Source organism: Lagopus leucura, unplaced genomic scaffold (assembly GCF_019238085.1).
Source record: "Lagopus leucura isolate 7727_CA_CO unplaced genomic scaffold, USGS_WTPT01 Super-Scaffold_739, whole genome shotgun sequence".
NCBI classification, from domain to species: domain Eukaryota; kingdom Metazoa; phylum Chordata; class Aves; order Galliformes; family Phasianidae; genus Lagopus; species Lagopus leucura.
The window spans coordinates 17,809,804-17,834,668 of record NW_024962255.1 but is presented as its reverse complement, the minus strand read 5'-3'; the positions used below and the strand labels follow the sequence as shown (position 1 = coordinate 17,834,668).

The window sequence follows — 24,865 nt, the reverse complement described above, 5'->3', positions numbered from 1 at the left end:
GAGAATTTACAGTACATGTGAAATGCAGGGCTTTAACAAAATTCAGAGCAGTCCTGTATTCTGAATGTTTCTGTAGTGTCCTGATACCACCTTAACTGGTAAAGAGAGAGATTGAGATCTATCTTGTAGTTCCTGACAAGGAAATGTCCCAAACTTTGGATTGTAGCACCAGCTACCTCCAAAAACCTACTTCGTGTTTGATAGCTAGCATTTCAGCATTCTTATTACTAGAGCAGTTGCCTGGAGCTTACTGCATGTTTTTGTGTTATCTTCTTGCCAGCGAGTGCTACTTCCTCAGAGTGCAGATACTAGATTAACAGCATGTCCTGCACTGTAACAGAGCCTGAATTGATTTTCTGCTGAGTAACAAGAACTAATGATGGGCATTGTGTATTATTCATGTTTCATCAAGTTCATTTATAAGCTGTATAGTGCAGCTGTGAGAAGGGTTAACTCGGGACGTGAGAGACAGTAGAATAGTTCTACAGTGAAACCAGTGTTGTATCAAGTGGCAGCACTTTCTAAACTGCCTCCTTTGGCAGAAATACTCTCTATCCTCTCTTCTGGAGAAACTGTGTGCATTTCTGGACCCTTTTTAGCCTGTTCATGCTTTCTTCTCCCACAGCTAATAAAGCTCAAAATGGAATGGCAGAGTAAAGCATGGACACTTCAGCAATTGCTCTTATGTTCCAGGGTGCATTAGCATGTGGTGGTGGGGTGTTTCTAAAAAATTATATGGTCTGAGGCCAAGTGCAAAGTTTAGTTATTTGGGGCTGATCTTCACACATAGCAGCTACTATCTGAGAATGTCCTAGGGGAGTGCTGATGACTTAAATGCTTCTGGGTTTTTACTTTCTAGAAAGTTGATGTTTTTAATGCCATGTGGCAAACAGCTTGTCTCATTTCAGTAATTTGCTCTTTGCAGCATTAAGAGAGGAGATGCACAAGTTGTGCAGAATCAGAGATCATTCTCTGAGATGGGAAGGTTTTCTATAGTCAAGGGAGTGGTGAAAAAGTTCAGAAGGTAGGACAAAATTGTTGTTTTTAGGGCATGGATTATTAGCAACTAACTAAAGAATAGCTTTTCTTTGTAGAAAACTTGATGAGTTGAAGGGTTTTTTCCCTCTTTAGGATGGATTCAGTCAGACTCCTCATGAAGAATGAGAGGGGGCATAAACATTAAAATTTTTCCTTAGTTAAGCTGATACCTTAATGACTAACATTGTCACCTGTGCAGGAAACCCAAGTTTCTCTTCCACCAAGTGAGGCCTGGACCCTGAATCTGTCATCTGTGAGTACCTTCCATCACTACTGGTCTTAGTGGGACAGATGGTTTTGCTTCACTTTTAACTCTGAAATTTAGAATAACTTTATTAACATCATTTTTGGAAGAATGTTTGCCCTTTTCACAAACTGGCATGTTGTGATTGAAAGCAGCTTTTCAGATAAACTCTCTCCTGATTCTTAATAACAGCTTGCCATAGTGCTGTTTGCTGAGGCTAACAGTGACAGCTCTTAGCTAGAGCTTTACGTGAAAAATAAGTGCATTATTGTGGTAATTATAACTTGATTTCATTGGAAACCACTGCTAAAGGGATTGATCTTGCTTGTCCCTTTTCCTCTTGGCTTTTTCCCCAATATACTCTGATTTCTCACTTCCACTGTTGTGACTGGGGGAAAAGAAAGTCTTTGAAACCAGTTGGACTTGAGGTTGATCAAACAAAGACTGATGGAATATGCTTTATACTCCTCTTGAGTAATGCTACCAGCCCTCTCATTCAGATGATTCAGTCTCCGAATCTTGTCTTGGGCTTCGTGTAGGCTTAGCCAGAGCAAAGGTGCTTATGTTTGATTCACATTTAGAAGGTTATTTTCAAAGCTTTGTACTCTGGCATGCTGTTCAATTAATTATAAAGTCTGAGCTCAATATCAACAAACTGCCTTTTTCAAAAGGGACCTGAATTCAGCAGTGACTCTTTTAAATATGGACTTTGTTGTATTCTGCCAGTAGGCAGGCTTAAAATGCCTCATCCAGGAACTTCTTTGTAGGAGCTGTTTCACTGCCTTTTTAAACTATTAAATAAGATATTAATAAAGGCAAAATTGGAAGATGGGAATACTAACTCTTACAGGAACTTTAATTGTTGACCATATGTTCTGTAGGGAGTGCAGTTGAGCTGCTGGCAGTGTTATGGAGTGGTTGTAGTGGCAGCTCTTTTGTCTTGTCTCAGTAGGGTGAATGGTGCCTGTAAAGCACTGCTCTGCAGTACAATTCTGTGTCTCAGGTGATCAACAGCAATTAAGTTAGTTTTGTGACCTTTTTTTCTCAGTTCCTGTTGAGATGTGTAATTAAAATGCCTAGAGGAGTAATTAGAAATTCAGACACTTAGAATCATTCTGTATTTTCTATCAATCAATGCATGCTCCAGTTCTAACTATCAGCAGGAAGCTGAGTTTGCTGCTGGTAATTAATATTTTCTCCTGAAACCTACAGTGGACTACTGACTGCATCTCTGGATATGTGATGTTGGTTTTAGAGGGCTTTATTTAGGTTTCTGGTATTCAGCACTTAGCATAGCAAAAATAGTAGTTCTAGGTCCTACTGAAAAGAGTGAAGTGATATTATTTCAGCAGAGCACTTGTGGAAATGCTTAGCAAGCTTATGGACATCAATAAGTATCCATGACATTGCACTGACCTGTAGGAGAAGACAGTTCTGCAGCAGAGCTGCCATTGTTACTGGCAGCTGATCTTTAATTCTTTTAATTCTGATCTTTACTGATCTTTAATTCTTCTGGAAGCCTGGAGTGCAACTGAAGGCAGAATATTTATGTCACTGAAAGTGGTAACTATCTTAGGGAATATAAGCTAGACTTCCCATTTATTAAGGAGGGATAAAGCTAAAATATTTTCTCTGAACTGTCTTTATAATGGAGTGCCTAGCACAGTGAAATTGCACGTCTTCTTTCCTGACAGTCTGGAAACTTTTTACTACTTTACAGTTTGGGTTTAAGACCTCCAAGGTAATACCAAGTACACTTGTAATACCAGATACATCTGCTGGCCTTTTGTCTGCTGCAGGGACTCCTTACATGCAAGATGAGTGCAGCCAAAGACCCTTTGAATATACGTATGCTGTATTTTCATAACAAAAAATGCAAAATCTTGATTCTTCAGCGTGTGCTCTGCTTGCTCCATCAGCTCTTGAGCACTAGATGGTGCTGGTTCTTTCTACCTTGTGCTCGGAAACTTGCAGTGGTTTTGGTATATCCTGCATCACTTGAATTTGAGTTCATTCTGTAAGAGGAAATTAGCCTCTCCTTGTTTCTTCATGTCTCCTCAAAAGCAACTCAAGTGAGAGTTTCTGAAAGTGATGTTGTCTATCCCCTGAAGCTATTTCTGTGCTCTGTAGGCAGAATATAGCATTGCATACGTTTCCAAATGTTTGCCCTGCCATGAGCAACTTAGTCTTCTTGGATCTATAAGATGCTACTGCAGATTCTAAGCTGCAGCCACAGGTGCCAAAATCAAGTGTTTGAAAGCATTCAATTTCAAATTCTTTGCTTGCTTCCTGTTAGGATGGATTTCCTTCTTATGGAAGAGCAAAGCATGTGCTGTATGGGTATGTGCAATAATGGCTGTATGGAAAAGCCACTTGGATCTAGGCCTCCACTCTTGAAGGTAAACCATCCTCACCTGGGGCTTACTAGCTATTTTGTTGTATCTATCAGTTTTTCCCCATCCTGAACCTGACAAACTTATTTTTTTGGAACATTAATCTTTTTTTTTTTTTTTTTTTTCTTTCTAGTTTTAATGAATAGGAATTTGCTTCCTCTGCCTGGGTATTCAAGTAAGAATTTGATCGAAAGTCTCACGGCATTGCTTCTTAGGGATTTGCCTGAAAAACACTAAAGGTCTTCCTCAGGGCAGCTCTTTCTCCTCAGCTAAAATGATTTTATGTGCCTGAAAACAAAAAATAGTTTTCATGGCCTGGCCAGACCCTGACAACTTAATTTAGGATCAGCAGAAGCACCAAGGGGCTGCCAGTGTTTCTGGGTTTGTTGTATAAATTGATTTGAGTTAAGCAACTGTTATTTGTGGAAGTTAATGGAGGCCCTGGCTTCACTCATAAAGACATTAGACATTAACAATTCAAATCTGCAGGCAGGGCATCTCTTCTTACTAATCTCCTGATCCATGAATACTTGACTGTACCATGTCATTGATTAATCTTTCTTGAAAGACAACCTGAAAAAAAAGACTGAAACCTTGTCATCTGAATTTGTATAATCTTTACTGATTTCAGTAATGTTATGTTAGGTCCAGTGGTGTACAGAGATCAATACTCTATTGCCTACTTAAGGCAGTGGCTCATTCCTGTTTAAGGTCTTAATACAGCAACCAGGCTTCCATATAGATGCATTACTAGGCTCCTCTTCCCCCCCAAGGACTGTGATGCTCTTTGATAGTTATGAATTTTTTGGCTTACCTTGCATTGTCAATTGAAAACATTCTGAAGGGTATCAAAAGGCACCTGCAGCCAGTAAATTGTTTTTACTTTTCCCCCTTACCATATGCAGTGCCCAAGGCTTATGTTTGCATTTGGCATGCAAAGATTCTGCTTCATGCCTTTCTTTCATTAGGTGTGCTAATCTATTGCCTACATCCATCAGTGCTCTTGGGTAGTTTAAAGTGATCCTGGAAATGGACTGTGACAGCATATGAGTTCTTCTGTCCTGGAATCTGCATCTCCAGGAGAAACTCTACATCTGATCTCTAATCACTAGCACCTAGATATCTTGAATGCAAGCACTGGCTTTCAACAAAAATGCTGTTTTTTACAACTTCAGTTGCAACAGTATGTGACCTTCTAGGAAAGGAGCTTCACGAATGGCTTTTTCTGCTAGCAGAGATCGTTAAGATATAATTTCTAACTGTTGTAGAGCAGCTTTCCTTAACCCATTGTATTTCTGAAAGTCAGATATGTTTGCATAGCATTTTGTGAGGGCTGCCCTTTGGATGCAGAGATGTGGTTCTGTAAGATGTTGTCACTGGAACCTGCAAGGCATATTTTAATCCCATCAGGTTGGCTTTTTAGTGCAAATTAGGTAAGATTTTGAGCTCTTCTTCCTGTGAAATTCCAGAGTAAGATCTGAATATTTTGCCTTAAGGATGATATATTAAGCCCTGAGGAGCATGTGGTTGGTATAGAGATAAATATATTTAGCATTTCAGTGCAGGAGTAGCTTTGTTTCATAAAGATGTGATATCAGTCTGTCAGTGCAATCTATTTTATGGTCCCTTCCCTGTATTTCTTGGTAATTGGAAATGAAGTCTTCAATGCTGTCTTGCCTCTTGTGTGCTCTGATGGTACTGCTTGATGTTCAGCTGTGTTCTGCACCACAAGCAGCTGTGTTCCCTTTTTGTAATAAGGACGAGTGAGTTTTGTGTTTCATGCTATACTTAGGATGCCTCGGATGAAGATATCCAGCAGACTAACATGAAGTAAAGCAAATAAGCAATGTAGTTCATAGAACACAACAAATGTTAGAGATAGTAAAGATGAGTGTTAAAGGTCAGCATTACTACAAAGAAGGAAAATATTAACCTGCTTAGATTATATTAATATTATAATAATATTAATATTAATATAATATTATAATAATATTAACCCAACCCACAAATGTTTTGCCAATTGAATAGTCTTGTTGAGGTGAGTTGAACGCTAAGTCATGTGGTATTGGGTCCTTCATTTGAAGTTCATCTCACTTGCCTTTTGCTATTTAATGGGTTAATTCTTTTCCCTAGCTGCCTGAAACAGTCAGGTAACTTTACTGATAAAGTGTATTTCAGATTAATTTGTGGGCTTCTGTTAGTCATCTGAGCTAGAGAGTCATGTTTGCTTGCTCTTTTCCATAGGTTGTCCTTGGGACTGCTTTCTTTTTGATTTTCTACACTTGAACTTTTTAAGGGTCGCCATCTCTGCTGAGTGGTTCCTGTTTCTTTGTTTCTTTCTTCCTTTCTTTAAACTCAGATAGTACAAGTAAATAGTTGAATTTTGAGGGGGTGGATGATGATTCTTGGGAGTTAAAATTTTTTTAAATGATTATGGATCCTGAAGTTGGCAGCAGATACACGTGTCTGTTGTGCAGTTCATGCTGCTTTTGTGTTTGGAATAGCAGGAATAAAAGACAGACACTTAAGTTTGTAAATGTAAAATTTTGTCGATGGGGAACTTAATTTCTGCTCCAATCATACTGTTGTTATCACAGAATAACTGGAACATATGCAGCGTTTAATGACTTGTAACTTTACTCCTATTTCCTACCTGATTTGGGCTGCTGTGGATCTGAGTTTCTGTGGTATGCAGCAGGTGCAGGCTACGCAGAATATACATACTCTATTCCATATCCTCTTTCCTCTCTTCTGAGCAGTGCTTCAGTCACATTATGCTCATTGAAAATAGGGCAAGAAGCAGGGCTGGTTGTCTCTAAACCAGGGCTGGACATCACCTAGGTGAAATAAACCAGAATGTTTGTTCCGCAGAGTGCTCCAGAAGGGAATTCTGACACCTACAGAACATTCCTTATCTAAAGAATAGAAATGAAACCATAACCTGAGAACACACTATGTAATAACAAACCTGTTAGGCAGCACTTCTGCTGCTGCTGAGGTAGCTGTTAGTGCTGGTGGCTGAACTGCTCAGTGTAATATTCTGACTTAAAAATGCCATCTGCAAATAGTTCTGGTAAGAAAAATAAAACATGTTTCCTTTTCACACAGCCCATGCGATAGCACAATGGGGAAGGAACAGCGAGGCTGATAACATGCTTCTCCAGTGTCCGAATAGAAATCTAATTGGTAAGCTGCTATCTGATTTGTTTATGAAGCTGTTTGTGAATGTTGCCCTAATGTCAATTGGAAATGGCAGCTGGCCTGATGTCAAACAGCTGTGATGATTCACATGCAACCCACTCTGTTTTTGTCTGAAATGCTACAGGGATAGCCAGTGTGCTGTCAGTGTGAACCAGCTTGTGCTGGGCTGTCTGAACCTCACAGAGAAGAGGAGGAAGTAGGGCAAAGATGTATTGCCTATGGAGAAACACTTTAGATTTATACTTTACTGAGAAAGTAGCCATATGAAAAAGTAACAGTAATGTTACATGTAAAAGCTTTCTTAGCCTTCCTATGCTACTCTAGGCATTTCCAAAGTAGTGGTTATGTATGGTGACTGAAAAGGGCTTGGTGTTGGAGTGCTTATATGTGCTTTTTAAATAATTTTTCAGATTCTTATGCTATGCACGTGTCTGTACTTAGTTTTACCCTTGGGTAGGGTCCTATCAACATGATTGTCCACAAAATACTTTCCACATTGATCCTATTACCAAGATTCACTTGTGTTACCCAGGAAGTCAGAGTAGGTAATGACAAAGGTCTCTCTTGTGCATAGTGTTTATGAATAAACTTAAAAAGGTGCAATTTACTGCAGGGTAACAAACTCACCTGACACCTGAACTGCTGGAAATGCAGGCTCCGTACTTTCCCAAGGTCTAATGCAACATGAAGAATGGAAAAGTGTGAAACAAGCAGAACAATTTAGTTTCCTTGGGGCAGCAAAGAGAAGTGCTGACATTAATCAGCTTAGAAATGAAATGCGTGCAATTTTAATACTTGAAGGTGTCCTTGGGAAGTGGAGATGGAGAACCAAGGAATTATGTGTTTTGAAATCAGTAAATTTTGGAATATCTATTTCTGTCAATTCTTGATGTTTAAAGAAATTTGTTCAGAAAGAGATGGATGTGAAATCTTTGACATGTCCAGAATGTGGGTGGCTTTTTGTTTGCTTGTTTTTTTGTGATGAAGCTCTTCTGACAGATAAATCCTGTAGATCCTTGAGTACTGGCTTTACATGCATTGCAGACACAGGTAGCAGTTCTCTTTCCTGATTGCTGTGAAGAAATTAATTCTACTGTATTAGAGTAACTCAAACAGATCTTGTTGTTTGGGTTAAATATCTTTGTCTTAAAGGGGAGGCATTGTAACACTTTTGCTTGAGACCTAGTTACTAAGCAGTATGACTGTTTCATTTGTCCTATATATTTATTCCAGGAGTAATTTTAACTCCTTTTTCTAGTGACCTATGTGTAGGTTCCTGTTAAGTCATGCATGAGCTTGTCATTGTTTTTCTGAGGAGTGCATGGATGTGTCTGATATTACGTAAAGAATGTAATCCCATTTTACATAGCATTGAAGTAGCAGAACTGAGCTATGCTAGTAAAGAAGCTTTAAACTCCTTACTAGAAATTACTTTGGTTTTATTACTTTAACAGTATGTTTCTAAACAAGTGTAAAATCCCTGACCTTGAAGAAACACAGTTTTTGTGACCATTCAAGATTTTTTTTTTAAAGCAACATCAACATGTTGAGTCCTAAGAACGTTTACTGAAGTGTAGTTGATCTGTGTTGAATTTAGTGCCTTTTTCTCCTCATAAACCTCTGTCTTTATAGTACCTATTGCAGTGGATTCTGTTCAAGGTACTGTATTGTGGAACAAAAGAAGTGAGGCAGCTGGGGTCAGGAATATGTTCTGTTTAGTGTAGCATGTTCTGATAAGTGTAATCTTCCTAATTTTCTACAAGCACTCCAGTTGAAATGATTGTGATTTCTTTCATTAGAAAGACAAAGTTCAGGTTACTTATAATTATAGAATTGTTCCTTTTAGGAGCCTGTTTGCTTTCTCATAGTTTGTTTTCCATCTCTGTTCTATCAGGTGCGCAGCCTAGTGCACACACATTCTTTTAAAGTCTGACTTTGAATCTCAGCCAATGGAGATAGATACATTTCTAACTGCAGGATTAAGCAGTGTTCTACATCCATAAACCACTGCTCTTCTAACTGAATTCCACTTAAGATCTTGATAGATCCTTGTCCCCACCTGGTACCAAAGAGATGCTGTATATCATGCTGAACTCATGAAATACTGTTGTTAGTTCTGGGATCTGCTTTTAATCAGGAGGTGTCTGACACTCGTGAAAGCTTTGGGAAGGGTGTGTGTAAGATAATGAAGAGCTATGAAATCAAAAGAATACCATGTTAAAAGGGGAAGCATCTGTGAGGCCTTGAGGAAGAGTTGTGCATTGTAAAAGATAGTATAAAAGCTGTGCTGCTTCATTTAGTCTAGTGTTGTGGATTTAATATTCATTTCTAGCTACGCTAATGTGAGAATCCTCTTACTGTAGGAGGGGGCATCTCTTTTATTAGGAGAGGCTGATAGAGTTGAGACTGCCTGAAGACAGACTTGGGAGGGGGGATCTTACCAATCTCTGTAAAGACCTGAAGAGAGAGTGCCAACAGGATGGAGCCAGGCTCTTCTCAGTGGTGCTTAGTGCCAGGACAGGGGGCAGTGGATACAAACTCAAACACAGGAGGTTCCATCTGAACATCAGGAAGCACTTCTTTACTATACAAATGATGGAGCACTGGAAGAGGTTATCTGAAGAGATGGTTGAATCTCCTCCTTGGAAGTCTTCTGAAGCTGCTTCAGTGTGGTGCTGTACACCCTGCTCTGGGTGTCACTGCTTCATAGGGGTAGGACCACGTGGACCCAGAGGTCCCTGCCAACCTCACCTAAACTGTGATTCGCACTAAAACTGTGTGCTTTACTGTTCTTTCCCTGTGGTCTACAAATAGTGGGGAGTTGGCCAGGAACAACTATGAATGCATTGACACTGGTAAGAAAGGATTTGTCATACAGAGTAGGATTTGTTGAAGTTGGCCAGTGTGCCTACCTGCACTGACAGAAATAAGAGCACAGCAGCAAGAGCTGTCCTAGCATACTCCTTCAATCAGTGCATGCTGTCTTTTCACCAACAAAAATGGAACAGTAAGGACATCAGCTTTTCCAGGAGCAGGTGCAAAGGATTCATTATAAAGGAGACTTTGTCCATGGGCAGAGCTTACTGGGGATTTTTTGTGCTTCCTCAGTGCTTTAATGCCAAAACCCTAAGAGCTTGCTAATATCTCTGAGGCAGACACCCTAAAGAGAGGACTTGTTAGGGTTAGAAGTACAGGATTTACTCTAATGCAGTGTGACTGAAAGGTATATAGGAACTTGTAACAAAGCTTTCCTCATTTGTTATTAGTTGCACCTAAAATTTGTTTTGAATTTACTTAGGAGGCTGTGAGCTTCTCATGTACACCAGATGGTCTATTAGAATTCATAGACTCTTTCATCTTTCTCACAGGGTTTCTTTATCTCAACATGTTTTAGGTCAGAGAGGTGGAAGGAATAAAGAAGGTGGAAACCTGGAAAAACACCTTTTGAAACATAAGTGACAGAAAAAAATGTGAAAAAATGCCAGTGCAGATTATTAATATATAGCTGTCTGTTATGACTTCAGATGCAGAAATTCTTTTGGAAGCACAGTGATTAGAGAGAAGAGGAAGGAAATAGACATCAAATCAGAATAACTTTTTCATAAATTCAGGATCTTGCAACTTTCTGGACTAGAAACTTCTAATAGGGCCAGGTTATAAGTTCTGAAATGCTATTGCTGACTCACCAGTTGGGTGACTTTTGTCCTTTAAGAATGTACTACTTTCTTTAAACCTATAGTGTGTCTCATCGTTACTGTGTCCTATTATTTCCTTTAGCCACACTGGGCTTGTGTTGTATGACCTCTGAAGAGGCAGTTACAAAATTTGCACCTGCAAGCAATACCTACCTCATACCATCTAGTGATGTATCTACAGTGTCAACTCCTGTTCTTTTGTGGAGGAGCGAACTAGAAATACCTCCAAACCACAAAGATCTGATACTTCTGTCAGCAAGTTATATTTCAGACTTTTACGAACCTGGAGAACTGGGATTTGCAAAAGCATTTCTTTCACAGTTTATATTAAAGGCTTTAGAAGCAGGTATTTAAAGGATTGAGCTTTTGGAGGCAGAAAGATAATGGGATCTGGAAGATTGTTTAGACTTCTCTGATCACAGAGGAAAGAAATCATGGGGAAAGTAGCATTATCACCTTATAGTTGAATACCTGATCTCTTGTCTTAGGTACTTAAAAGAGATGAAGAAGGTCTTCACGGGAGTTTTAATATTAGGAGATACACAAACAAAGGCTGAGCATAACGCACTCTTCTACCTTTGTTATATAGCCAAAATACTCTTAATTTCCTGAGATCCGGTGGAGAGTAGGAATTTTGTGTGGATGCATCCCTTTAAAAATGCTTAGATGGAACTGTAATTTAAAAGTCATTCCAGAAGCTTAATCTTTTTGAAAGCATCTTAAAATACCTGCAAACAATTAAATTACCCAACTAAGTAGTGCTTTGCTACAGTGTTTGCACCATGCAGCACTATTTTGACACACAAAGTTCATTCAAACTGAAAATGAGAGTCCAGTTCTGGGTTTCTTGAAACACAGTCTTGATGTTTCTGAAGTAAAATAGGGAATTTGGCACTTGTCTGATGAAGAGGCATAAATCAGGAGTTAGAAGGACAGCATTTTGTTAGATTTTGGCAAAACTGTTCTCTGCATTGAGGATCCTAGGTTGAGTTTCTGGTCTTTACTGGAGCAATTGATGCTTTCTATTGCCCCAGTAGGAGCTCACTATTTGTCAGGCAAAATCTGTCTGTAGATTGGAGATTGGTTTATGATCTCTGCAAAGACATCAGCATGGCCCAGTAAGTTGCACTGTCGCTTTCCTCAAATAGACTGTGCTCTAATCAGATAACAGTATTAATAAACTTTATTCTCCTTTGCCCTAAGCAGATCCAGCCAGAGCTCTCCTGCATGGTGATATGCAGTAGCATGGGTTGCCTATCTAGTACTCAGGATAGATTTTCTGCTTTTGATTTTCAATTTGTACTACTTTGGTGATTTATGTCATTACAAAACATCTCGCTTGTGGTTTCCTTTTTTATTCATCTTAATGAAAAAAAACTTAGATTTTGCTGCAGTTCAGTCCTGTACAGTCCTTCCCTGGCCTTTCTGTTGCCTGTGGATTCAGTAATGGAGAGTCACAGGGTTTTCTCAGTTACTTGGTAAGCCACCTGTACTGTGATTTACCATGTGTTGGTAATCAAATAGGGAATAATGTGGGTTGAATCTGATTTTTCTCTCTCTCTCTCTCTCAAAAAAAAAAAAAAAAAAAAAAAAAACAACAACAACAACAAAAAAAACAAACCTCTTCTCCACTAAAGAGAGCTGTTAGCAGTTTACTAAATCCTTGGATTTAGGAATTACTGATGTGAGGGTGTTCATAATATAAATACATCTGTGGATCAAATGATATTGGCAAAACTTGATTAACTTCACTTATTCTCCTGGATTTTCAACACAGGTAAGTATAAATGTTCAGCTTTTCACTGGTACATCACTACTCTGTACTGGCTGGCTCCAGTCTGTCCTTACGAAGTGCAGTATCACTTGTTTTATTATTAATGGCTCAAAATATTGCCAGTATTTGTATTCTTCAGACCAGTTTGTGCCACAGAGGTTCTGAGAGAAAATGAAAATTTTGTAGTCCTTGCCTTATGTCTGAAGCTTGAAAAAGAGCATTTGCCCTATTCTAGAGCTACAGTTCTGACTTCTGTGATTTGGGAATCATGAGAAATATTTGTCTCCAAATATCACATCTGGAATGAATTGTTGAAATAGAATAGCATATTCTTTTTTTCTTTTTTTTTTCCCCTGAATAGAAGTGGTTGGCTTAAATCTTTGTCTCTGGTTTCCAGACATTTAACTTGGTCCTTAAATAGGAAAGTTCATTACTTGTCCAGCACTGTTTAGCAGCCAGTTTTCCTTTCAGAGTAGAAGCCAGGAGAAGCCATATTTCTGAAGGAAAGGGGAGGGGGTTGTAAACTTAAAATTGGAAATTTCAGATAGCAAAACAGAGAGCTGTAGCTGGAATGATGTGCCAAGTGTATGGTTTGGGGGTTGTTTGTTTGTTTTTGGAGAACTTAGGACTTTGAAAAACTCAGTTTGCACCAATTCATTTCACAGGGACTTGTTAAGTACTTCATGTTTCTGAAAGATCAGCCAAATTGCTCAGTACTCAAAGTAAAGATTTAGACATCGAACTCTGGGCTCCTGTTCTTGTAAATCTTACTCTCAAGTTGGTATGTGCGGTTAAAGGCTAAGACATACATCATTAACCATGCATCTAGAAGGTCAAATTACTAAGAATTACAGAAAACTTACTTTCTACAGCTCCTGCTGTACACAATGAGTTATGTATGCTAGCAGAGGTAACTCAAAATCTTACTGCATATTGAGAGGGTTTTGTTGCTCAAAAAGCTTTGCTCACAGCTCTCAGAGCATTCTCTTCTGCAGTGCCTGCCTTGCCTGGGACTGGGTCATTGGTTCTCTTGCTCATCGCTTCTGAACTTAACACTTGACTGAAGTGCTGTGCTCCCTTTGCATGTGAGCTTCTGGCTACAACAAAGCCCAAGAGAGTCCAAAAAAGGCCCCATACCTGGCTGCAATGCTGAGCGGTGTTGCTCCTTTTGGACAGTGTCCCTGCTGCTTTCAGTGAAGTGCTGCAGGGTCTGAAAACAAACACTGAGTGATCAGAGAGCCAGGAAACATCTGTTCTATGCATGTTGCTCTTCTCTTATCCCAAAACAAAACTCTTATCTTGTCTCTGTGGCTAGTGATTTAGTTAAGTTAATGCAATTACAAGAAAGTGTTTAAACCTGCCTTCTGAATGTTGCTGGAGCAGCATCGACCTCTGCGGGTGCAGGGTCCCCCAGCTCTCAGTACCTATCAGTATCTGCAAGAGCTGCCAGAGATGCATGGCTAAGTGTTTACTCTGGGAGGAGCAATTGATAGAACCCTTTCCTGTGCCGACATAATTTTCCAAGAGGTGAAACGGCATTCCTAGCATCTTTTTATGCGCTCTGAAGGATGGCATTTAGTGGCTGCTGCCCTCCGGCCGTCTGAGAGCTACCTCTTCCTCTCGCGGCTCACACATCAGCCAGAGGAGCTGAGGGCTGTCCCGGGGCTGGCTACAAACATGGGCGGCAGAGGGGAGCCCCGGGGCGTCCGGCTAGCCCACTAGCCGTGCCGTGCCATGGGGCTGTGCTGCTGCGGGGGCTGCGGGCCGCGGCCCGAAGGTAACTCACAGCGCTGACACGAGGGGCGGCGGGGGGCTGCCCGGCCGGAGCTGAGCCGACCGCTGTTCTTGCAATGATGCGGGACTCAGAACCCTTTTCCCCTGTGCTTGGTGTTCAGGCAATCCCTTGGAAAGATGACATCGAGACCACAGTGGCTCATTCTGAGGGGGTGGGGGAAGTCTTGGTATTGTCTCCAGATGTATTCTTACGCTTAATTCATTGTGTTGTTGCTTTTTTCCCCCTTTTTCTTCCCCAAACAAGTGTATTTTACATAAGGGAAAGTAGTTCTACTTTTCAAGAAATAGTAAATGTTGCAGTAAGGCTCCTTGCTAATGTTCTTTCCTTTTCTATTCCCTTCTACAGTTTTTTAAAGAGAGCAGCTGTAAAGAATATTTTTACAGTGGTATTTCAGCTAGCCTACTGAGCTCAGGATCTAAAGAATGAATTATGCTCATGTCAGCTTTGTGCCACTGGGCAAAGCTGCTGATGTGTGTCATGCCATGTTGTTCTCTGAGAATGGGGATGGCTGGGATGGATTTTTGTTAGGCTGTTCCTAGTGGAAATGCTCAGTTTTAAATGTCCTAAAGTCACAATGTGTAATACAAAAACATTTTGAGGCCTTCTAACGAGTCTAGCTTACATTTTGTTGTTTTTATCTTATTTTAAAAGCTTACTTTAAGCAGCTCCTTTGAGATGGTGTAAATCTTTCTCCTGGTTTATTCTGACCAATGCAGAAGGTTGAAAATCGTTTAGTGAAGTCTATTATGAAACTGAACTCTAACTGAAACTTAAGTCTCAAGTTTGTTGTAACTTTGCTGTTTGCAATAATGTGATCAAAGTAAAATGAATGAACCTGTGTTTTCAGTCCCTGTGGGGGAAGGCCTGAAGTGCAAAGCTGTGGTCTGTATTCTAAATTGAGGCGAAATGCATCTTTATATGATTTTGAAACTCATCTCTTTCCTTGAAAGATCAGTAAGTTTATTTTCTAGGTACTTTTGAAATACTCCTAGAATTCTTAAAGTACAGAATATCTGGGTCTGATTGTAAAAGACCAGGTGGCTTTTACTACCCTTTATTTCTGTAGCTTCAGTGGAAGTTCTTTTTGCTCACTTGTTCCTGTGGCGTCGTTACACTCAAGTCTTTGTACATGATTTCAGAGGATGATTTGGGGTGCTTTGCAATGACTTGGCCATGAGCTTAGACTAATCCCACTCTGCTGTGGGGAATCCTTTTGGTGGGTGCAGGAGGAGAGGTGGGGCTTGGGGGCAGGGTGTTGATAACATGCTTTGAGTTTGTGCTTCCCCTGTCAGCTTTTTGTCTAGATTAGTTTTTAGCACATGGGGCATAGTTTGGACTAACTGATGAGTAGATTCTGATTCCTTAGAAGAACTGGCATGAAGTGTCAATCTCCCTGAAAGCAGCTGGTTATCTGCAGCTATCAGAGGGACAGGAGCATGGGGAGATTTACTTCTGTTTACATCTAGAATTAAGTTAGTCTTTTCTCTCTCTTCCCCCAAGCTCTTCCCCTTCTGACTGGGGTCAGGGGAAACTAAAGACCTTGAAACAGTTACCTTAGTTATGTTGCTGGAGTAGAAACATCAGAGCAGCCAGAAAGAGGGAACGCTTAGCAAAGGAAATGTTTCACTTTTGTTGCTGTAGTAGAGTTGTCCTCCTGGCTGAGAAGTACTAGATTCCTGGGCAGAAATACTGGACTTTTCCTTTATGCTTTCCTTTAGATTCAGTGGCTTACTGTGTGGCTAAATGATGATGATTGCTGGCAGGGATTGGAATGGAGCTAGAAATAATATCCTGTTTCCACCTTACCCAGTAAGACTGCTGGCTTCTATGTGCCTGTCCAGACTGGAACCTGAAACTGGGAAAGTGTTTTCCATGCGCTGCTGTTGATTACTGTACGCTTTCCTAATACCTGAGCTTGCATGTTTCAGTGCTGTTATCTCTTTTTTTGGCATTTCTTGCTCCAGCAGTTTTTCTTACTAGAGATAGGAGTTTGGGGTCTGAAGCCAAAAATTTCTTCTAAGTGAATTTTTGGTGATGCAAGGTAGTCATGGCTGTAAACAAACATTTCATTTACTTTATTTAATTTGACCATCAGTTCAGACTGCTAAATTTAAAATGCCAGTCAGTAAATTCCAAACAGGAGCAGACAGAAAGAAAGAAGATAAAACCAAGTTTTCAGTCAAGCAGTGTTTGCCATTTTGTGAGAAAGAGATAATTGGGAAAATCGTGCTTGACCAAGACACAAAAGCTAGCTGCTTTTTTCTTTCTTCCTAAATGGTGATTATGCTTTGTGTAAAAGGAATAGAAAGAGGGAATTTTTTTTTTTTTTTTTTCCTTAAAAAAAGACCCTCAGTAACTTTCCATTTCCTGAATAAAATGGCAAGGCTTTTAGAGAACACTGTCCTTCAGAAACATCATTCCTAACAACTGTAGGAAGAATGTAATCTTACAGGCTGTGCTACTGAAACGCTTCAGAAATGTAGTCTTAGAATTCATAATACTACCTCGGAGTTCCTCTCAGAGGAACAAGTTTTCCTGTCTGAATTGTTGTATTAACTTACTTTTCTGGATTACTTTTCAGCCTCCATAGTAAACAAAAAGGTAAATTTTAACAGAAGACCAGCTCCTGTTGTCAAAGGACTCTTAAGAAGGTTTTGACAAATGCACACTTAGGCTATTCAGCCATCTGAAGCGTGCAATAGCACAGTTTGAAGTATTTTAGAGCTGTGCAGTCCCCAGATAAATAAGTATATGTATAAATGAGCTTTTGTGCTTATTGCTTTGCCTGCCTTCAAGAAACATTTCTTCCTTTGTGTGGTGGGACATAATAACCCTGGTCACAAAGTGTGTTGGGGCAGCGGTGTGCATTGGGTTAGCATATGAGTCTGTTCTTGCTTTGCTAAGATGATCAGCATGCACAATAATCACAGTAACCAAGAGGACTTGGGAATCTTATGAGTATTCTGCATCTTACCTGAAAACGTAAGACTGAACAAAGGAAAAAGCGAATTGGGATCTCTGAGTGAGCAGAGCAGAGAATGTCACCTGCGTGGATCTACAGCTGATGTTCCCCAGTGTGACAAGGCCCAAGTTGCTTTTCTCTTCTCTTCCCGTGTACCTATAGGTACTAAGGTACTTTTTGGAGAGGCTGAGAGTGTGACATGACTTCTCTTTAGCTGTTTTTCCTAAAAATCAAAAATCATTTGGAAGTTTAAAAATGTAATGGGCTTGTTTTAAAAAAGAAATATTATCCTGAATCTATCTGGCCAATTATTACACTTGTCTATAATTTTTTTTCTGTCTGTCAAATGAAAGCAAACATTAACCTTTCACCTAACACAGCAAATCTGGTGCTGTGTTAGTAGATGGAAAAGTACTGCTAACCTGTGCGGTCGCTACTACTTATGCTCCAAAGAGAAGAGAAATTACCTGATAGCATTTCAGAGATTTGATCATAAGGTTGGTCTTTTAATTTGCAGTCTAGTTTTTGGGCTGGTGGTGGAAGAAATTGTCTTGTTGCTAAGTAGAACTGATTGTAGTTCCTTTGTTGAAACACTTCAATTAAAAAAACAAACAAACAAACAAAAAACTTCAATCAAAAGTTGTATTTCTATAACTTTTGATTGCTGTAAATTGGAAACAAATTTCAATTTAAAAATGGTTTATGTCTTTGTATAACATAAATACTGCCCTAATTTCACTTGTCATTGTTACTGAGGGAAGTAAATGTCACTTTGTATTGTGTTGCACCCTGTCCTCTAAAAATGAGAAATGAGCATAAGGTGTATTAACACAAGATACAGCCTTGCAGAATAGGAAATATGGGGCCAAACCCAGAAATAGAGCTGCTGATTTTCAACAGAAGAATGGACTACTACCTGTATGTAGAAAACAGGAACCCTGGAACATAGTTACCTGGAGAGTAGCAGTGGTAGCAGTGCAGAGACTTTTAATGTGTGGTTGTTACATTAGTTGAGATGCTTAGGTTTCTTTCCTTTGCCAGCGGACTGAGTGCCCCTTCAATGAACTGCCCTTATGGGTTGAGCTACCTGCTGTGCTTAATCTGTACACAACTGAAGCTAACACCTGAAGATCTGATAGCATCTGCTGTGTACACAACCTCTGGCTCCTATTTACTGTCAACAGTCATGTTACTTGATCTAATTTCAGGTTCTCATAGAGGGAGATCTCTTAAAGGAAGCCAGATGCCTGATGTGACATTGCTTCTGCACCCCATTACTATATTACTCACTTGTAACAGGAACGTGTCTTAAACAGCATGAAATGGGATCCTCCTCTAACTCATTTTATATTCTCTATTCTTTTTATCTTAAATACAGTATCTGTGTACCTGTAAGATCTATCAGCCTGTTATCCTGCCCCAGGCAGGACTTGCATTCATTGCTCTTGGGACTTGCTAAGGTGTGCAAACTGACATGTAATTAAATATACTGTAGAAAAGGCTTTTTTAAGCTAATAATGCTACTTCTATTCCAAGAGGTTAATTTCATTAAAATACTAACTTAAAAAATAAAAAGGCATTACAGAGATCTGTACTTCAAGAATGCAAGGAGCTCTCCATCCTTGACTAGCCATTCTGACCTCAGCTGGCAGGTCAGAAGATACGAAATTTCATTTTTATTAGATTGTCTAGCTTTTACCTGAAATATCTGATGTAGAAGTCTCCATGGGTGTCTTTGCAAAACAGTTCAAGCAAAAGAAAAGGCCAGAGTCTGTATGAAATTTAGTGGTTGATGTGAGCATTAAAAACAAGTAAACAATGAAATGCTGATATGGAAATGTGGAGCTGTAAGAATTGCTTCAACGGGTCATCTTATCCAGCTCCTTTGCTCAGACCAAATTATGTGCATATAGGCCATCTCAGACAGATGACAGCTGTGTCTTAAACTGCTTATGGAAAGTTCCATCATGCAAGCAAGTTTTCTCTTCAGCTTCTTCAAGCAGCCCTGCTAGCAGACACTTTCTCCTAGTGCTTATGTGAATCTTTCGTTAAAGTTTCTCTTACATTGACAAATATTAACATACTGCAAAGCTAACAGAAATCTTCATTTCAGTTTCCTTTTGTGGAAGTACACCCACAATTCTTCGTCTCTTCTGCAAGTTGCATTCTAAATCTAACACTTGCAAAGAATCGGTGGAGAAGAGTAATCAATCTGCCCATGCCTCAATCTGATGTGCCAGCTTAGCTTGCCATGCTAGGTTGAAACCTAACCAGGACAGAGAAGATGGCAGAAAACCTCCTGGCTCTGTTAATAAACTTCAGAGTAAGTTACATCTCCCTGCAAGTTATGTTATTGGCCTGGATTTGGTTTGTGGTTCACCTTACTGAAAAGCTAAATGATGCAGTTTTATTATTATTATCTTAGTTTTACGGTACAGGCAGGAAATGTAACTTGGCGAAAGCTGCACAGTAAGTAGGAGAATGAGAAAATAAACTGTTGTTTCCTGCTGAAAGTACTGTAAATGATTTGTTGCTTATTTCAATGTATTCTTCTATTCTATAAAAGTGCTTTTGAATTAGCCTATTATGACTGTATAGAAAAGCTTTTGGTGACTCAAAGTACATGTTTTTATTGGAGATGGAATCAATTAGTTCAACCTGCATAGAAATATTTTGAGACTGCAGACGATTAAATTTGTAAAAGAAAAAAGTTCAAAAATATTACTTCAAGCTTTTAAAGACTATTATCATATTTTTAATTCAAAAATACCATTCTCAGGTATTCTTTAATTTCCCTTAATGCAAACCAGTTGTTGCATTTCAGTAGTTTTTAATTAGTTCTGTCACTTGTAATTTTTGTCCTGGATCTGAAAAAGTTAGTGGAGCAGTGAAGCTGAGAAAATACTTGTCCTGCTGCGTATGTTTTGTCCTCGTTTCTTTTTTGCTAGGAAAGGATCTATCAGAAATTGCCTCTGAGGCTTGAAGTGAAATTTTAAATGCAGAATGGAAGTTTGCCATGTGTGGCTAACTGTGACTGTGCTATCTTCTCTGCTGCAGAAGTGCTCAGTAGCCTGTGGACACTCTGAAAATAACTGAGCAGTTGGAAATTAAAGCAGGTTGGATAGTTCATGTCCATTTGCACATCGAATTTGGTGTAGAATATCTATGCTGCTGTGTTGATAAGTAATAGCATTCTTGAAAGCAAATACAAAATAAATAATTTCTGTATAATCCCAAACAGCAACAGACCTTTCTCACTTTTTATAAATAAAGTGAATGAGTTGAGTTTTTTATTACTAAACTATGAAGTGGAGAAGAATTGTCTATAGTAGTGCATGAGAATTGAGCAAAGAAGTGTTTAGAGAGATGTGGTGTTTGGAAGCTGGCATAGCAGTATATTTTTTTTGTGTTTATAAATGAATTAAAAAAAAAAAACCCAAAATTTATGTACTAGGCGTAATTGTCAGACTGAAGTGGGAAGTAAGGGATCTGGGCCCAAACCCATTCTTGGAGCAGCAGTGAACACAGTTCTGCAGCACTGGAACAGAATTCTAATTTAGTGAGGATGAGAAGTTTGGTATTTTCCAAACAAACAAACCATGAGTGACTCTGGAAGCAGGGCAGATCTTATCTGTGCAAGTGAAAATGTTGAGGGTATATGAGCAGTATCTTCTCTGCTGCATCTCCCAAGACATCCTGGAAAAGGACCTCCAGGCTTGCTGTAGTCTGTTAACTCCTGCAGGTATCAGCCAACAGAAGGGATTTTACAAAGAAGCTTCTTTGTGTTACAGCCTCTGTGAAGGACAGTCCTGTTATACCTTGGGCTTGTTTGCTGGCTTAGGCAGTTAATGCTTTAGTTTCACACTCTGAGAACAGCTGGCTTTGTTGTTATCAACTGATTTTACTGTAATTAATATTTCATACTTTGTCAGAGTGTTAACACTGGGTGTCTTGCATCTGTTGCAGATGATCATTGCTGTCAACAGCTGCTGTAAGCCAAAGGGTCTTTCAGATGAGTTACTGACAGCATTTACAGATGTAACTAATTTAACAGAACAAAAACAGACCTTGTGTTCATTGTAGGTTTATTGTTGGGATAATAACACTATTTTATTGATTTTACTTATTCTCAGTAAGTAAATAATGTCAGCACTGTTAACAAATACAAAAATAATTAACAGTCTTTTTTAAGAAAAGATGGTATCTAAAGGATTTGAACATCTTGTATTGATTTTCAAAGTTATCCTATGGTATAGCATGGATGATTATATAGTAATAGATTCCATATAGGAAAAAATGCTGCTTGAAAATGGGAACATTCCACCTCACATGCATCCTAAAAGTAATTTCCATAAGACAGGCTTTCCAGCATCTGAATAGGTTAGGGCTTAAACTAGTGCTTTTTTCCATTATCGTTTGTGTTGTCCAAGAAGTTTGGACTGAATTCAGATTCTCTGTGAATCAACAGCAGTTGTGCTTCATGTCATGCATAGTTCTTAGCAGCATAGCAATTTAGGGCCTGTGGTGCTGGTTTGGTGGTTGTCCCTGCTTTAATAAATCTTCATTTGAAAGCATAAAACTGCAAAAGAGAGCAGGAAAATGAGAGAATAATAGGTGGTATTATAGTATGAGAAGTCCAATTGTTTGGCCTTTTTTGTCCTGTGTGTAGTGAAAAACATGTCCAGAAATTCTGAAATTTGAGGGTGTTTTGTAGTAGCAGATAGGCTCCTCGTTTTACTAATTCAAAAACAGCTGAGTTCAATTTTTTAGCAGTTGTCTCAATCTAGGCAGTGTAAAAGCAGCCTGACAGGTAAGTTTTGCAACTCTGTAATCAGTGTGCTTCTGAGAGGGCTGGGGCATTAAAATTCTTTTTAGGGCATACTGTATAAAACATTACAGTAGGGTGTACTGTGTCGGTCAGCCCATGGCTGTGGTTTCAGTTCTACAGTTGGCAGATTGTGTGTGAGAAATAGACTGGAGTTTGCTGTCGCTTGACCTCATAGAGAAGACAAAATTGTTCTCTTGCTTTTAAGGGAATTTCTTGACTTAAAATGTTGGTGGGAGAGAGAGCTCACAGCACACACTCTCTGGCAGAGGCTTTGACAGTAACCAGTTAAGCATGGGAGACCCCAGTACAGATGAATTTCACTGCTGCTGTGGGGACAGCAGGGGTCACAGAAGAGCCCCTCTGCCCTTCTTGGCTTTGTAGCAAAAATTTTCTCTCTAAGCTTCTTAAGTGTGCTGACGTCTCAGGGTAGAAATGAATATTCAGTCATGCTGTGTTGTCAGATTTAATGAACTGAGCTGAGTGACTCTGAAAGCGAATCTGTCAAGGAGCTGAGAAATGAATGAGATGAGCTATTTTAAAGTCTCCCTGTAAATTAAATCAATTCTAACAAATCTCTAAAAAGGCCATTGCAATTCAGCTGCGAACTGTGATGTATGTGCCACTTTTTTTTTATATTCTTTGATCCTGAGCTGGCAGTTGATCCGTGGGCAGACACAGATCCTTTTGGCCATTTGTCCCTGCAGCAGAACCTGGTGTGAGAGAAGTACTGCTAGTTATATGAGATGTGAGGGAAAAATGCCTACAGCAAGGATGTCTTTTCCCCCCACCCCCCCCATCCCAGAAATTTTATTGTTTTGGTTTTTGGATAGACAGCACACTTAGACCAGTTTGAGTAGTTGCTGCGGTATCCCAGATGTCTCTATGACTGTCTAGCCTTGCCTCCCTGTACCCTTTGCCAATCAAATCAGAAATCAGAAGCATAGTTGGTAAGGAAAGTCATTAAGTTATCTTGACAGACCATAAATATCCTGCTACTGTGAGGTTGCTGGGCTACACAGTGACCCCTTAGCAAACTAATTCTTTTTCATCTAAAAGCAAAATGCAAAAGACCATATGTCACCATTTCCTTTTCTGTCTATATTCTTGCTATTGAGATGCTGACAAAGGCTGCAATTACAAAGCAAGTAAGGGTATATAAGGAAGTCCAGTGATTAGAGCAGTGGTTTGGAAGACTTGCTTTTCATGCCTTGTATCTTAATTACAAGAGGCTGAAAATCTACTTTGATATTATAGGAAAAAAAGGATGAGTTACTTACAAAAGAAAAGAAATGCAATGTTTTTTTTGCATGTGTTTTCCAGTGATCTGCAAAAATCTAAGATTTCAGAAGATGATTTTGATTATGTGGATTGAATGATGCTTAAGTAATCTTGATACATGCTTAAAAATGCTAACAAAGTAATTTCTTTAGACATAGTGAAAATGTATTACAGCAGGGTAGTTTTCTGCTCATGTTAGTAGTTCAGTTCCTTTTGCTAGTTTTCTGTATCCAGTCTTGCAGCCTACAGCCAGTGTCCAGCCCCCTGCCCTGTCTAATTGCTGAAAATCATTATGGCACACTGCTAAATTCAGATCACAGAATCACAGAATTGTAGGGGTTGGAAGGGATCTCCAGAGATCATTGAGTCCAACCTCCCTGCCAAAGCAGGTTCCCTACAGCAGGTCGCACAGGTAGGCATCCAGGCAGGTCTTGAACATCTCCAGAGAAGGAGACTCCACCACCTCCCTGGGCAAATCTGGTATTTAACTTGATATTACTAGGAAGCCTCACACTTCCTAATTGTAAAATATATATATATATATATATATATATATTTTTTTTTTTTTTCAGGGTGATGATATGTATATTTTACTGTTATACTCTGTATTACTTGTCCCATGACTTCATTAGAACAAGTGATCTTTTTGAATCCCTGTCAGCACTGTCTGCACTTAATTTTGGGATGGAGCCTTTCCTGTCCCATGGCAGCTGCTATGCTGCGCACCCCTAATGCTCAGCAGGAAACTCCATAGCACCAGTATGAAAAAAATACATAGCAGGAGTGTGTCTGGTTTCCTTCCCAGCACAAACTGCTCTCTAGGATGCTCTTATTCAGAGCTATTCTGGGGACGAGGAAGTGTTAGGATGAGAGAAGTCAGCACAATCCTTGAGGGAAACCCTTGCTGAGCCTTCCCACTTGCTGTTGCTTCCTTATGCTCCATGAGGACAGGTTTTCTTCCAGTCTGGAGGGCCTCTTCCTGAAGTTTAAAGTATTTAAACATTTAAGAGGTGGAATCAGAAACTTCTCACTCATTGACTGAAGCATACAGGTCTTTTTTTGTCAGCTCTTTAAGTAAAGCTTTGAAAAATCCATGCTTTGGCTTTCTGTGTGGGAAAATCAGTGTATGCCAATGTGTGTGCCTTGCTGATTAGCCCTTTAGGGCAGACATCCTTCAGCAGTAAAGAGTCAGACTGAAGGATGGTGGGAGGGAGGGCTTTGGCTCCATCAGTTCCTTTAGTTCCTTTCTGTCTGCAGCTCTCAGGAATGCTGAGAAATCATATGCAGCATTGTTCCCCTCGGCATATTCTCATGTGATTTGTCCAGCTTGACTGTAAGCAATTCAAGTAACAGGCATCCAGACCTCCCTTGGGAAGCAAAAAATAGTTTGACCATCGCTGTAGGGAAGAGAATGAGATTCCAAGGAAATGAGAGGAATCTGCTTGAAAACAGCAGCAATGTCAAGGGGCACTCAGATGTTACTTACAGAGTGTACGGGTCTGAGCCAGAGACACACCTTGGGACTGTTTTACTAGCAGTGGACCTAGAGATTTACAGTGAGATTGTTTTATGTTGTGATTTATTTCTGTTTTTATTCTGGAGTTACAGTATTGGTGTCATAGAATGGTTTAGGTTGGAAGGAAACTTAAAGATCATC

The 24,865-nt window shown here is 39.6% G+C and overlaps 1 protein-coding gene across 1 annotated transcript in view; it reads left to right on the top strand.

Annotated features, from left to right (window-relative positions):
• ARHGAP22 (Rho GTPase activating protein 22) overlaps nucleotides 1–24,865 on the top strand; it is a 140,450-nt gene that overhangs the window by 34,849 nt on the left and 80,736 nt on the right. The window contains exon 4 of the mRNA XM_042863396.1: nucleotides 6,784–6,861. Coding sequence (XP_042719330.1) covers nucleotides 6,784–6,861 — 78 coding nt within the window. The remainder of the gene's footprint in view (nucleotides 1–6,783; nucleotides 6,862–24,865) is intronic.